This window comes from Siniperca chuatsi, linkage group LG16 (assembly GCF_020085105.1).
Source record: "Siniperca chuatsi isolate FFG_IHB_CAS linkage group LG16, ASM2008510v1, whole genome shotgun sequence".
NCBI classification, from domain to species: Eukaryota; Metazoa; Chordata; class Actinopteri; order Centrarchiformes; family Sinipercidae; genus Siniperca; species Siniperca chuatsi.
Genome location: NC_058057.1, coordinates 18,123,522 through 18,139,939, shown reverse-complemented (window position 1 = coordinate 18,139,939; position 16,418 = coordinate 18,123,522). Strand labels below are relative to the sequence as shown.

Here is a 16,418-nt window from a genome sequence, read left to right as displayed (position 1 = left end):
CAATAGCAGGCTATTTTCACCCTGACAAGCCATATTAGTCGTGCCAGCTTTTGCCTGCCGGCAACTCCTGCGTGATAGTTGTCTAGGACATTTTGTTTCCAGTCACAGTAGCTGATCCCTTGATTGAAAACATTGAATGCTGAGAGGATGTTATCCCTGTTTGGAGTTTCTGATCCTGGATGTCTTAGGCAACTGCTGGGCCTTCTCATGCCCTGCTGCAACAGTTGATCCCTAGATCTTTGTGGAAACAGAGTGGATTGCGTTACTGAGATGGAAGCTCAGTAACCCCTCCCTGAGAAGAAGACTTAAAATTTTCAGGTGTGTAACTGTATTTAAAGCACATTTCTAAAGAAACATATCACTCCCTCCGGGAAATAAACGACGCCATGGGTCTGGATACTGATGGATTTATTGCCTTTCTCTTTCTTTTCTCCGCTATCACGTTCACCGTCAATGAAATCCACCATCAAACTACAGTATGACAATGTAAAACATAAACACATTCACATATATTGCAAAACTCTATACAAATACACTCGGGAAACACAAACATACTTTACATACCTCGCTGGCTGCATATAACCAAGGGGGAATGAGTTCTTTAAATGCCCCGATCAAAATACAAAAATAAAAAACATCTTGTCTTCTTTGCAACTTCTTCACAACTTAAATTCACATGCAGAGACACCAACCTCTCACCAAAAGTCCGTTCTTTCCTATTGCATCCCTCAAAAATGTCCGTGTGCAACACATATGCACCCTAGTTCCCACTCAACATAAGCACTCAACATGCATGAATTAATTTAAACAAACACAACAAACACATGTTAAAACAACAGAAACAATATGTATGGAAATTATAGAACATATTAATTGAAAGAAATATGTACGGCAGTTATAAAACAGTTGAGGCATTCTTACCAAACCTTCGTTATCTTAGGGACTGTGGACTCAGCAGTCTTTGTTGCGATCTGTCATGCCTGAAAACTTCCGTCCTGTGTTTTCCTGTAGAAGGAGAGCAGGGGTTTCTGGCATAACTTCACCTACTTCCAAGGTACATGGAGAAAAAGTCTAAAGAGGTCAAAACTCTAGCAACACTTGAGTAGTATATAGAACAACTTCATTGTTGGACCAACACGTTTGGGTTTGTGGCCTTCCAACCCGGTCTCATCAATCTGCGTACAAATAACACAACTTTACAAGCCCTAATGATTTACTAATAGGCACCAGGAGAGCACCTTAACGAAGCCCCAGCTGTATACAAATCACATATGTTCTTTGTGTACACTTCCATGTCTGGCTTTGAAAGTCCCTCCTCTTACTCTTGTTCATGTGAACCAAAGATGGAGATGTCTTTGCAAAAAGAAAAGTTTATTGGAGGCTTTCCTGTATCAGAATGTAAAGTCTTGTGAGTGCCTCTGTTATTCTCCAGTCTCTTTATCTGCAGGCAATCCCTTGGCACCGACTAGTCCAACGGGGAAAGTCACTTTTTGCAAGCACTGCCAAGATTTATGTTTGATGGCCAAAATATGTAGGCAGACAAATGCATCTGTCCATGTTCTGTCTATTTCTCTCGTTCAAACTTTCTCTCTGGGTCTCTATCAATCTCTCTCTCTCTTATACACACACACACACACACACACACAGGGGGGCTGTTTCCTCATCGTTCACACTGAGAAATGCCCTGTAAGGACGTCCTTATCCTGCAAACCAGACTCTGCTGGATGCTCAGTAATAACAACTCCAACCGTCAACCATCCAATCAGCCTGGCTCTCTGCTGTGTATGTATCTGTGTGTGCGTGTGTGTGTGTGCGTGTGTGTGTTTGTTTGGTTCTGTCTGTGAATATGTATGATTTTTTTCCTAAGATCTGAAACCACAAAGCACAGAAAGCATTTATTTTCCTGACAAGAACAAAGACAAAAACAACTCAAACAAAATAAAATAAACAAATGTTTTTCTTTAGATTTATTTGTGTTTGTGAAATCTCAGCATCTAGTATTTCTCTTATAAATAATGCTGCAGACATTGACATAACTATGCTGAGAACTATAAATAAAATGGAAGAAATAAAATTTATAATAAATGAGTGCTCGGAACATGGTGAACAGACGGACGGACAGAAGCTAATTGTGCTGCTGGAGAAGTTTGAGAAGTTTCTATGGACATTCTGACGTTTTTACACCAGGCAACTGGGTCAGCTTTTCCAACGGAAATGTTGCGAATCCAAACTGACAACAGCTACCACAAACCTTTCAGACCCACCTTTCAAGCCTGTGTGTGTAATACTCAAAATGTAGGGGTTTGATGCAGTGGCATTTAAAGTAAGGTAAGATGGCACCAAGGGTCATCATTTGTAAATGTTGGATAAGTCTGTTTGCTTTTATTTTCAACTTTTGTGCAAATGGATATGGGCCCTTCAGGACTATGAGGCATAATCCTTTATTGGTAACCTTGTTCATTCTTGTCTGAAATTGTGATGCTATCTTTAACTAATTTAAAATGATGGATCCAGAGAGTGAAATAGATTTAATTTAAGATACATAGTGTAAGTAAAATCTGAACAGGAGCCAATTTAAAGGCCACACAAACCCAAAGTCCATGCACCCACACAGGTGTTTTCACTTATTTTGCCTGATTAGACCTTTTCTCAGGGCTATGTGGGCTATGTGCTTGACTGACATCTCCCTGACACTCCTATTAGTCGTGTTGCACCTGCTTTGGTGGGAGAATTTGCACCTTTATCATTTTCATTGGTTTGTGAAGTTTGTTGAGCTCATATAATTCCAGCATAGCTCCACCCATCTTCAACATTAGCACAGGTCTAATCAGACAGAATAAGTGGAAACACCTGTGTGGGTGTACAGGGGCTTTAATCAGCGTGAATAAACGGAACCGTGAATAGCAGGAAAAGCACAGGCGGAACTAATAACATTAATGATGACTCAGTTCCATTAAAGGTCCAGTGTTGGTCCAACATTTAGAAGGAGCTATTGGCAGAAATGGAATATAGTATTTTGTATGTTTTCATTAGTGTATAATCACCTGAAAATAAGAATCGTTGTGTTTTCATTACCTTGGAATAAGCCCTTTATATCTACAGAGGGAGCGGGTCACCTTCCACAGAGGTCGCCAAGTTGCACCGCCATGTTTCTACAGTAGCCCAGAACGGACAAACCAAATACTGACTCTAGACAGGGCATTTTGCATTTTTCGCGAGTTTCACGGCTACCATGGTTTCCCCTACACGCTTGGAAGGGGAGGGAGAGGCGAGCGGTATACAAATGGTTGCAATCTGCAATTTCACCACTAGATGCCACTAAATCCTGCACACTTCTCCTTTAAGTGTCCTGGTAAGCTATGACAGTGAACCCAGCCTGCGCAGTACCAGAGCCTTGGTTGGAACTGCTAAATCTAAATGGAATGCAGCTGTTATTAATGTTATTGATTACACCTGTACTTCTCCTGCTGTGACATGTCAAAATGTCTGCTGTGAAGATGGTCCATATTGGTGTCGTTACAGATCTAGGCAACAAGTGTCCAAGGGGGCAGAGGGGTCACAATTGTCGACGTGACGTGTATTAAAAAGGCAGTGTGCTTGCTTACACAACAGGGTGTTCAAGGTACCACCACTTCCATTTAAATAAACGTTTTGCTACGTTTTGTCGGGACTGAACATGTCCAATGTGTGATAATTGTCCCGCCTACTAGTTACCTGATTGGACAGGCTCTGTATAGCCTATCCCTGAACAGTATCTGTCTTCCTGCTCAATCCTTTTAAAATATTAATTAGTAGAAACCATACATTTTCTGCTAGCTAGCTTCACTACAGTGCGCACAATGATCTTGGTAAGCAAATTGTGATTTAGCAACTATGATGACTGGTCCATTCATATTTTCATAGGAACATTAGCCCTGATTCAGGACGTTACAATGTGTAGTATGATGTCTTTTAGTATGACGGAAATGTAACAGGACTAAAAAACATTAGCTTAAGTATTTAACATTAGGCTAGCTAAAGCATAAATAGGACTACAAGTAACTTCTATTAGGCTACCAAATTGCAGAGGTGTTTCTGTTTGCCACTGTTAGGTAAACTAGCTTTATACTTTAGGCTTTTAAACTAAGAAAGTTTTTCCCTGCTTTATGTTCAAGTCTATGTTGTGTTAATGTTGTGATGCCTTTTCGACTGGAGAAAGTAATGGAGCCAGTTAATTACATTTTCTTGTCAGAACTGCATGTCTACACTAAATCATAATGACATTTTACTGTTTCTTTTTAGTACACATTTCTATTTAAATTGACTAGTTGTGGGTGTAATGTTAGTCATTCTACACATGGTATTGTATGGTAGCCTAATGCAGTAGTTTTTTTTCCATAATGCTACAGTATAGTGGGACTTTTTATCTACTGTAGTACTGTGTACTGTGCTGTAGCATGGTAATTTGCTCATTACAGTAAAGACAAAGCACTATGGTACTACCACCGAAGTAAAGTGACAATGGTAATTTGGTCACAATCATGATGGTACATACTCATAGAACTGGTAGAATTTATCATATTATTTACCATCATGTTACAGACCAAATTTGCATGCCGTTGGGTTGGCCATTTTTTAAATGTATTACCATGGCAGAGAGAAGTTACAGATGGCTTTCACAACAAAGTCAGAGAGCAGCTCCAGAAGTAAGTCTGCCTGACTGCAATTGCTGGAGGGGGAGATTTGCGGGCATCCGTCAGAACTAACTGGAAGTGACAGTGTGCAGAGAGGTCCTAATTACTGTCTCACTTGACTAATTGTCGTCTCTGAAGAATGTATTCCCACTGAGGTCCCAGGGATTTCATTGACAGCACTGCTCAAGACATGTAGGCCAGTGCTGACTTTGGCATGCTGTTATGTTCAAAGGCACCGCTGAAGCAAATCCACAAGTGGGAAATGTAAATATATTGAACTCAAAACTGCCATGATTACAGGCTCATGTGAGGTGCGTATGGAATGGTGCATTTGCAGGGACGCTGTTATACTGTAGCTGGGAAAAGGAACAGGCTTATACGTTTTGTATGTGTGAGTGCAAAAGGAGAAAGTGTGTGTGTTTTTGTAGGGCCCTTCTTCGAGTTGCCAAAATGTTAAGACATCGTTAGCTACAGTCATCCTGACATAATGGGCTGATGAAGTGAGACCATTGTTGGCTTTCTAGAGCCAGCCATGTTAAAATAAACTTGTAACATTCAGAATAATGTAGTAGAGATGTGCCTTTAGTACAGGGGCAACTGAGCTGAATGAATGTCTTCTCTTTCAGGGTCTTACCATTCAAAGTGCATCAGCTTCTCGTTTCCATGGTTTCCTTCCCTGTGCCAATGCTATCTTTCCACCAGTCTGCCTGCACGAGAGAATGAGCGAGGGAGGGGGAGAGAGAGAGAAACAGAGAGAGAAAGAATGACAGAGGGCTTTTAGCAGTGGTTATCTCTCCTTTGCATAAAGTCCCCTTTGCATTACCCAGTGAATGAATGGCATCTCAATAAACACACCAGCCAGCTCATGTGGAAGCCTCCGTGGGTTACAAGCGAGTGGGTGTGTACAAAGTAATCTAATTTGTGGTCTCCTTCAAAAACGACACGGTTTGATCATGGATGAAAAGAAAAAGAGTACATCTCCCAAATGGTATTTTCCTATTAGTCGCAACGAGCTAAAGGAGCAGGAGTCATTATAACATCATAATGAGGCAGTTCACCATTCCCATCACCTCCTCTTTTCTAACTGGTTTACACGCACAGTTATCTAATCCTGACTGGCTTAAGTGGAAGTGAAAAGTTTGTTAAACTGTGACTCCTAATTGGAAATCAAAATATCAACAAACAAAATATGAACTAGGGACAGTCACAGGGGACCATAACTGATTCTTTTGTCCTTAAATGCGCCCATGCTCAGGCAGAGATGCAATACTGTTTAGACTTATATTACAAAATTAAGTCAGAGTCATTTGTGGCAGCCTTAATTCTATTCTGCAAATAAAATTTTGGGTGCATTGAGTGTAGGGGCACTTTAGGACTTTTCTTAGTGCAATACTTTAGTATGGGGCCAGAGGGCGCTGTGACTTTAAGAGGAAACCAATGTGCCTGTCAGTTGATGTCTTCTCCCTGAGCTCAATATGCATTCCTTTCATGCTGTGTGAAGCTCTGCTGACTTACGGAAGCCCTGAATTTCTCCATAATTATGCTAATGCTCCAGATGGTAGCATGATGAGTGCCATTCTCTTTGATATTCTCACACTGCAGATTGCTGGTGTGCAGACCCACGCAAACTGACACACGTTCAAAGTCAATGTTCACACCACCTACTTGATCCCATGTAATTACTTGGTGTTTCCTTTAGCTGATGCAAGCGCCCTCTTCACTATTAAATGCATTTGCTTTTATTTGTGAATGTGGATTTGTCAGATGCGGTAATGTACAATGGAGTAGCACTCCAACAAAACAGGGGGTAGGTGTCAGTATCTTTTGCTCATTCCCACATTTACTTGTAATTTCCCTATTCTGCAGTCCAATAAAGATACAACACATAGGCAATAAGCAGCTATGTAATACTTCAAAAATATCTTGGTGACATCGGAGGACATATATATATACCATAAAGTAGGCTACGCAGGGTCACCTGAAAGATCTATTTTAAATACACTATAAGGCCTTACAGGAATATTGTAGTGACTTTTGGAGTAGTTCTACACCACACACACTCATACACACACAGGCTAGTCATTCACACTTGACTCACACAATGACGGTGTTCATTCAGGCTTTTGACTCTGATGGCGCCGATCAAAGAACTCCTTTCACATCTCTGTTGGGATTAAATAGCCCTCCGCCCTCTTGGGGCGGGGGCGCACCACTGTACCTATAGCTCCAGCTGGTGCAATGGCCCATGAAGAGCTGCTCATTGGGGATGGACGCTGATAAGATGCATGTAGTGTTAAATCAATAGCATGTAGGCCCACGAAAGAGCTGCAGATATCCATCTTCTCGGTGCAGCACATCCTATAAGATACATCCTCGTTTGAACAGGCTAATCAGATAGAAACGTGAGAGGTCTACTTACAATCTCGAGAGATATTGCCTGTATTTCCCCGTGAAATATAACCAGCAATGGAGCCTTTGTGTGTATGCCACACACACCTTGACATCGGAGGATGGCTCACACTTGAGAATAGTCTGTTGCTGGAAGGCTTTCAAGTCTAAAGTGGAGTTATTTGCATAGGTTAAATATGCGTGCCTTTCAGCAGCTTCTGTCGATATTATGGATTTGCTGTTCTGCCAATTTTAATTCCTTTCATCTCCTCCCACATTTCTGGAATGATGGTGGAAATTGTTGAAAGGTTGCTGCTTGAAATCCCGTAAAAGAGGTTTAGAAATGGAAGTTGTGAATGGTAAAAACAAAAAGTGGGCCTATATATATACACTCGGGTATATGGGAGGAAAAAAACAGTGCAATGATATCCTGCAGGCATGAAATTTATATCGCTAGTGTGCAGAGGTTGGCCAGTGATTGTGTGCAGTGTGTACATAGTTATGTCTTTATGTGCCAAAGACAGAGAAATGGCTGTAGAATTAGCCAAAGCTTAAACATTAGCGTAAGCCTAAATATTCTCCAGTGTGAGCATCGGCTAAATGGTTGCTGGTTGTTTGAACCCTGAGAAAGATTCCTTCCCGCAGACTCTCGTTGCTTTCTGTGGCCAAAATGCGGGTTTGCTGTGTCTCTGTCTGCTGCTGACCCTGAGCTAACAAACATAAAAAATATAGTGTTAACTAGAGGTTGCAGTCGCCTCTTATCACAAGCCATAGGACGATCACATTTGATCAATGACATAACAACTTTATTTTCATCATCATATAGAATTGTCCGTCACAGATACTTTGCTTTGGTGAATGGATCCGAATCTGGTGGTGATTTGGACTTTCACCCTGAAGTTACTGTTGCCGTGTGCACGTAAAAGATCGCATATTTACCGACACGTCTTCAAATACTTGGGGGCAAGTTGTTGCGAAAACACAGACCAAGCTCAAAAAGGTGGAATGAAATAAAGTTTCCCACTCCTCCCTCCCCGTTATTTTTCTCTGTCTCTTTCCCTCCATCCATCTCTCTCTCTCTCTCTCTCTCTCTCTCTCTCTCTCTCTACATTCCCACCCTCCCTCTTTTTCATTTCTTTCTATCTGTAAATCCATCTCCCTGCTCTCTCACTTTCCCTCATTCGCTCTCTCTCTGTCTCTTTCTGGTGCGCGTTCACAACACTAACCTTGGCTCGACGTCAGAGCCTGTGCAGCAGTGCAGTATAATGGGAGCGCAAGCAACCCAGAGCGCCTCATAGGGGGCTGCATATCGCTGCTGTATCCTCTGCTTGGCGCTCTCTAGTCCCTCCAACCCTCTCCAGCACCTCACCTATAGCCCATGCTTGGGCTCCCCCCTCCCCACTGGACCCGTTCCCTTCGACATGGATGTCCCGCCGCCCCTCGACCCGGAGGATTGTTGTTTCTTGGCGCAGTGAAGGACGAGAAGAGGAAGGGGAAGGAATCATGCCGGGACTGCAAATGGATTTAGGAAAAGCGCAAGTGACCATGCCGTGATCTTGCGCATCCAGGGCCGCCGTCACCCTGCCTTGCCCAACGACCGTAGAAGAATTACGGGGGAATCGAACCCGCGCACCGGGTGGATTAAACCACTGTGCATTTTTTAAAAACAACATGAAGATTACCTCCCATCATCTGATGATAACCAGTCTCGTTTTCAGGTCCAACCTCAGGCTGATCCCGCTTCTGCTGCTGTTTCTTGGTTACTCTCGCGGGATGCCACACGTTTTAAGATTTGGTAAGAATAAACTGTTTGTTTATGATACGATATAATCGGTGACGATGTCCAATCACACGAACTGCCTATATGATTGTCCACAATGAAATGACATTCGCGTGATGCAAAAGCAGATGTATCGAGACATTTTTATCCCACTCTTGTTTTAGTGTAGAGTTGGTATAACAATTTGACCTGCACTCTAAAGAATAATATTTGTTAAAGAATATTTTACAGTTATATTTTGTAATCTCATAATGTTTCATAACACTATTTTGGAGAGTGCATCACACCATCAAGAATGAATGGTGTTTAGAACCTTAAAACCAGTGTTACAGTAACTTTGAAAGCAGAAACTCTAGCTAAGCCGTAAAAGACGGAGTACTCCTATGCAACAGTTCACGGGTATGGGCAGCTGATAAAACTCAAGACAAACATCACTGCCAGACTCGTTGCAGACATCTCCTCACTAGTATTCTCAGGGAGTCTTGTATCTCCACGGCCTTTTAAACTGCTGGCACCTCAACATGTCCTCTGTCGTAACATGTTTACATGTAAACATTACACCCGGAGCGCGGATCAATCCGTCTGATCTGTCACAAGGGCCGATCAATACGCCGGGTAGTACTTTTCATACTTAATCCCACTGAACTCCAACCGGAATTCCAACCGGTTTTGCTTTATTTATACCGTTATTGGCACTGACAGAACTGACAGTTCCGGTCTCACTGGTGATCGGCTGAGTCACATTGGAAGCCACACAAATTTAACCGCACTAACCATAAATCATCTCTCATACTGATAGTAAATGTAGCTCATTAGCCTACAAATTGATTAGCCACTTCTCTTCAAGAACTATAGAGTATCGCCTGACAGAAGAGTGATAAGATTAATGTTGATTTTTAAAGTACTTTCTCAACAGTTGCCCCTATAGTGCATTGTTGCTGATTCATAACTTTAAAATTGTGCTATTAACGCCTGTATTCCTGTTCTAAAATCACTAAATCACGGCCTCTTGTGGTTTCTTCTGTTGCTTAATTAGAACCGTCTCAGGACGGCTGTGTTTTGCCGCTCTCTGTTGAATGTAGAAAACATCTATGGAGTGACAGGGGAGCCCTCCCTAACAGCGGATGTCATCAAGTGTTGACAACACATCCTTACAATCCCCTATTCCCCCGAGGGTCCTGTTTAAGAGTCAGGCCGCGTCCGCAAGAGCCGCCGCTATGGCAACGGGATGTGCTTGTCTTCCTGCTGCATCCTCAGCCCGATGAGCGATTTCCCGTCTCACACGTTGTCTGACAGACGCCGGGCGTCTATTCAGTAATCCTGAGGGGAAGGCAAAGTCACTGCATAATAGCATTTGACACGAAAGTTCGTGACTAAATAGTGACCAAATTCCTGGGGGAAACAGCGGGGAAATAATTGATAAGATATTAGTGAAGTATTGTTACACCTTGAAGGTAATTCTGACAGTTAATACTGCGGTAATGTGGGTTTATATTTATATGTATTTGATCATGTCAAACAGTATACGATTAGATTTGGAGTCACTGGTTGCCTGTACCTCCTCATACCCAATATGTCGCCTATGCTGACACGCTGGATCTGCAAGGCATCTGGCATCAGAAGCAGGACAGACATAACCATGCGAGATGAGAGGTGATTCATGTCACTGAGATCTTTTGCTCTGACGTAATGCTCATGCTTGATTTTCCCTGTCTTCTGGTGGCAGCGATTCGGCCGGAGCGGCTGCAACGCGGCCAAAAAGCCGGGTCTCTGTCCGTGGTCCTGAAAAAGCGACTAAACAAGCCACTGAACCGCCTGTTCGGGACCAGGGACAGCGACCCTGGCAGCGCAGCCTGCTCCTGTTGCTGAACAAAAAGCACAATGCTTATGGTTTAAGATACATTCTGTAAACGCTTTAATCTCTGCGTTTTTGTACAGCATTATCTCTGTCAGTCAAGTAACATCCACTTCACATCTTTCTGTTGTAAGATGGCTCCATTTCATGTAGTGTAATTCATTCTCTTTAAAAAAGATGACATGCTTATCGGTCTGTCTTTGCTTGTAAAGGAGCTGAGTTTCCAAAAGAGAAAGATAGATGATGATAGAGTTGTGTGTGGGTGATTTTATCAAAAAAGAAAATGAATGTCAGTGCGTAAGTGCGTGTGCTGTGAGAGAAAAGAGAAATACAAAAATGCCTTAAGAGACAATGGAGCCCATTGGTCCATTTCCCATGCATTTCCTGTCCTACAGGATGTGCTTGCTCAGCAGATAATCCCAGCTGCTCCTGCAGGAGGCTGGCTAAATGAGGAGGTCAGCTCCCCTGGGTCTGTCTGTTCTCCTTCTTCCCCAAGTTTCATTCAGCCCTGACAGGCGGCTCACATTGTACAACCACTGTTCTCCTGTCAGACGGAGACCTTAACACACACACACACACACACACACACACACACACACACACACACACGGTAACACTAAAGCATAGTCAGCCCTTTGTATTCACAGCATCGGTCTCAGCATGTAGAGCGACAAGTTTCAGAGAAAAAAACAAGAAGTGTTCTGGCCACCAGCTGTAGGCAAATATGCTTAGTTAATTTCTACACAGAATTGAATTATTGTGTTCAGTGTTCGTCATTTATAAATCTTACAGGTAATTCATTTACTTTGATACTGAAATGGACCCGGTGCAGCCCTTACAAGGTGTAATAAAACACGCCTGAGAGAAGATTCTCTTTTTATAACTAGTTCACGCTTGCCTTTTGGGAGGACTGAATGAGATATTGTAGCTACTGATACTGCTAACAGTCTCAGAGACCCAGAACAAAATGTTTTTTTTCAATTGCCACTGGTTTTCTCTCCACTTTCACCCGTACAATGTAGACAAAAGAAAAAGCTGTAAAATGTCCACTTTGAACATGAAATGAAATCTAACAGCTTAGTTGTGTGGTACAACAAACTGAACTTGGTATTGAATTTGCAAGCAGAATTATGGTTGGTTCTTCCATAGAAATAGCACTATTTGCACATGATCTTATTTAGCTGTCATGCAAACAATGACTCATCACATCTGCCATTCCATCAAAGCTAATTGAGTTTTACTTACAGACATGGAAGAAGAAGTTAAACAGAAGAAAAATCAACAATGAAATTGAGGTAGTGTTTTATTTCTGATGACCGTAGTTGGTATGCGGCTGTGAGGTTGAGTGATAACATTATCGCCACCATCTTCAAACAACATTGGCAGACACAGTGTGTCCCTGGGCTGTCAACTGCTGCTGAAAGCATTGTTGACTCATTTTGTTTGTTTATTTCCTGCTTATGTTTAGATTTTCCCAGTACAGACATGTCTGGGAATATTTATGATTAAAACACAACAATGTTTTTCATTTTGGAAAGGAAATCAAGTCATTTGTTTCAGTCCTCTGGCAAAAGACACAACTCCCTCTGGCGAAAGCTATGTTTATCTAACTACTTCCACAATGTTGTGCCAGGATATAGGTCCTTTATTGCATTTCTAATATTTAACACTCTTTTTATGTCCTCAAATGTTTTATGGGGTCGAAATTACAAGATTGTCAAGAACAAGCAAGGGTAGAGGGAACAAATTCAAGGGGAGTTTGTAGTTAATTGACTTTATTTGCGTTTGCTTTCCGCCAGCCTGAATTATCAGCGTGCCAGAGTTTAGTTTAGGATTGCAGGAATTACGGATAACACCCTGTGCCCTGGCCCACTGCCAGCGCATTCACAGCAAACACATTTAAATAGGCACAAAGCTGCTTAAAATATTCATGTGTCACTTGGCCCCGCTATAGCTTATAGAAATATGAAACTATCTCCTCTCTGCTGGCAAATGATTTCCATGGTTTAAAAATACCCACCGTGGGTTTCAAGAACAAAAAGGAGATCTGTCTTACATTAGCATGCAGCACCACACATGGGCTTCAAGCAGGGAACTATATAGATGGATTTCTTTATACATGTTTACATTCTTTGAAGGACCTGCTGTCATGCCTCAGTTACAAAAGGCTCAGTGGTGATTAATTCAGGGTACGGATTTCTTGCCAGTTTCAAATGGAAAATATCTGTGATGTATGAAATTAGTTTTCTTGTTGTTCTCAGCATTTAGTCAATTTGAGATTTACCAGCGACATTCTAAAATATTATTTACATGGAGGTTTTAGATGATTGACCTTGTTTGCTGGGTAACCAGTTCTAGCATAACTGCCTCTAAAATAGACATATTGTCTAGTTTTAAAAATCAAATAGAATACATCTGAGTATTATTCTACTGCCTTGTGGAAGGCTCGACTTCTGCATTGGCTTCCTTTATTCATAGCCTATCAGTCTTTGTCATTGTCACTCAAGGATTTCCCTGGGTTTCAGAAGGGTTAGGGGTTATATGTGCAATTGTTCTGTGAAACTGTCCCTTGAGAAGAGCCCTGCAGCATGTCTTACTGCCTGGTTGTCTGGCTCAGAGCTGACTGAAGGTCAGAGCTGGAAACACTTACAATGAATTCTTTTTTTTTTTGCATCTTTTAACACATGTGGAGCTGTCCTTCTCACAATCCCACCAAGGGAGATGGAAGAAAATTTGAAGTCTCCGGGAGGTGTTAAGAATAACAAGAGTGTTTGTTAGAGGGGAAAAAAGAGAGAGAGAGTGAGTTTGTGTAAAGTGTGAACAAGAAGAAAAACAGTGAGTGTTGATGCTAGCAGATACACAGTAAAGATAGATTAGTTTGCCTCTCAGCAGTCCACTCTCTGCCCACTCTCACTTGTGGTCTTTTATTACTGTTTTCTGATGGCTTCTGTGAAGAGAGACAGCAAGGACAGTAGAGTGTGCTGTGAAAATGTAGTGGGAGGCCAGGAGTCATGCACTGCAGCTCTGAATAAATGTCAGCAGTATAGTATTAGCAAGGTGAAATTTCCTGGACTACAGATATGCATGAAATAGCTTTTACAGGGAAGAAAAACAGACATTTTAAAAAACATTGGTAATGCAAATATCCCTGTAGGTCCCTTGGGGAACTAAACCCAAAATATATTTTTAGTAGGATCTCATGAATTTATCTATATTTTCCTATATTTTCTCATTACATATTTGGCTGTCTCCACTTTCAGCAGACAAAATGGTGGGAATCAGTAAAAATCAATACGTTTGTATTGCTAAAAGGAAAAATGAAAAAAAGAAACTGGCAGCATTGCTAGTAACCAGCGCCAAGTCCCGTATGGCCCCTCCCGTGTGTATCTATCACAGGTTGCCATCTGTGAGAAAGCAAACACGTAAACAAAAAAAAGAACAAATGTGTACCCTTAGAAGGATGTGTGGGATTGCATTAATAATGCATTCTACTGTGAATTAATGACAACTTTAATCGGCCATAAGCTGCAGGGACTTCTGTAGACCTATATGGTTTTGATGTAGACATTATCACGTTTCTTCTTTCTACTCTAGATCTGTCTGACATGTTTCAAACTGTTAATTTACTCTCAGTGTGATATGTGTTCTGAACTGGCTGTGCTTTAAGTGGTGTGAAAAATAGACCTTCCACTTGCTGCAGTATTGTGCCACACTTTGCATCATATGTGGGAGTAACATGTGAGATCTTTAACTTCACAGGAGCTCTTAACCATTAAGTGATTGCTTAATAGAGGAAAACAAACATGGCCTGTCATTGGTTTATTATGGAAACTGGTGATAGTGCTAATTGGGAGCTAGAGTAAATGCTTACTGTGTATTTGCTCTATGCTTAAATACACAGGAGGGTCATTGCCTTTTGTTGGATGTGTTTGTTGCTATAGGGCTCAGTGGTAAATATGCCTGTATAATTTCATCCATGTAGCAATATATATTTTTACAACTGTGTCTTAATGTGTCCTGTAAACTGAAGCATGTACATGTGAATTCCAAGCACTCAGACCAAGTGAAGATATTTGGAGGCACATACACCGTAAATGAAAGCACTGACGTCCAAACTATATGGGATTCAGAAGTCAGTTGATTACAGAAAGCCTTCCTGTGTTGGCTATGATGTGAGGCACCGATCAGGTTAGGATGTCATGATTCACCTTCATCTCCAGCCAGCTGAATAAAGGAGTAAGAAGAGGAGGGTGAGCGACTGACTGAAAGAGAGAAAGCAGAATTCGGGCTCCCATTGACAGCACAGCCGGTCGGATGTATGAACATTTCTCTGTGTGAACCAAGGACACAGGGGGAAATGGGCTCTGTGGGAGGACGTATTGAGGCAAGCTTACTTGAAATCATGTTCTTTGAATCAGCATGACACTCTATTGTCCACAATCCACCAGGGCTATGCAAAATGTCTCCTCCTGCAATGTTGAATTTCATTTTTCTGTCCTTCCTCTCCTTTTGCTCAGAGAATTTTTTAAGTGTTTGTGTAGCTTTCTCTAAATCAGTCTTCCAAGCTTTTTGTTTTGAAGGTATTTGTGAAAGGAAAGGTGAGAGGAGAGGAGAAATGTGCACAGGAAAGAAAGCAGGTAATTTGTGTGAGCATTAGCTAATGTAAATGGACCAGAGAAGACCACGATGGTGTAGTGGAAGAATTAAAACAATTCTTATTTTGGAAAACAAGCTGTAACGCTAAACTAACCACATTTTTTGGCTGCAGAAGCCTCTGTCAGGGTTCTGTTGTCGCCCACACTCGAAACGACACATTTCCCCATTTGCTTGATATGACCCACTGATCCCACCCATATCCACACACAAAGCATTACGACGGACTGGAACGGACTTGGATTGATTTCTCATCTTGCACAATCTGTTTTAAGATTTCGAGGAGACATAATGAAACCAACCGCCTCCGTTTCCCTTGCACAGCTACCAATGAGATATACCCACACCCGGCCATTGCTTTTTAAACATGACAAAAGACGCTGAATTTCCTACCCAGCAGGGTGCGAATGAATCTGAGAAATGGTGAAATAAACAGTAGACGGCAGATCAGAAGAAAGATTAGAACAGGACTCTTGATTTTCTACCAATTTCACCTCTACTGTCTTTTTACATTTATTCTCAATAGATCTTTTCTTATTTATTGAGAAAAAAATGAGAAAATTACTTTATTATGTAGTAATTTATTTGTATCAGGTAGCCTCTGGCTACTTTCCTCTGTAAAGTCAGTGTTCAGGTCTCTTTCATTTCGTTCTCTCTCTGCTACTGTGCAATTGCCTGTGTGTGTTTGTAGAACAAGCAAGAAAAATTGACACTCCTTTGCAGCAAAGTGTAGCATATTGACTTGTACCTGCAGCTCTGATTATCAGCTAGCTTGTGTACAGCAGCGGCTGATGGGAGGCTGATGAACCCAAACCAGGAACTGGCATTTTCCTGTCCTGTGGCTGAGGGAGAGGGGGGTGAGGGGGTGCAGGTGTCCGTTCAGGTCTAATGGGCCATCCATTCAGTCGTTTAATTGAGTGTCTTTTATCTGCCTCCAGTGACCTCTTTATTCTCCATTTCTCCCTCTTCGCTTCCTTCGCTCATCTATTTTTTTTCATGCCCCACCCCTCCTCTCTTCCTCCTTCCCTCCTTCTCCAAACTCCTCTTTTTGATTGTCTGACAGCACTCC

The 16,418-nt window shown here is 41.8% G+C and overlaps 1 protein-coding gene and 1 long non-coding RNA gene across 3 annotated transcripts in view; one reads left to right on the top strand and one right to left on the bottom strand.

The window, feature by feature from the left end:
• Positions 1-362: 362 nt before the first annotated feature.
• Positions 363-6,827, bottom strand: LOC122863428. The gene is made up of 3 exons (XR_006375008.1): positions 6,772-6,827; positions 5,308-5,380; positions 363-1,005 (listed from the first exon to the last, which is right to left on the bottom strand). It is a non-coding gene; the product is annotated as an uncharacterized LOC122863428 (long non-coding RNA).
• A 1,422-nt stretch (positions 6,828-8,249) lies between these two features.
• Positions 8,250-16,418, top strand: part of LOC122863420 (glutamate receptor ionotropic, kainate 2-like) — a 62,451-nt gene continuing 54,282 nt past the window's right edge. Inside the window, exon 1 of one of the 2 annotated variants that reach the window (XM_044169920.1) lies at positions 8,250-8,856. In XM_044169920.1, coding sequence (XP_044025855.1) covers positions 8,733-8,856 — 124 coding nt within the window. In that variant the 5' untranslated portion in view covers positions 8,250-8,732. The remainder of the gene's footprint in view (positions 8,857-16,418) is intronic. The other variant, XM_044169921.1, reaches the window with a different exon arrangement.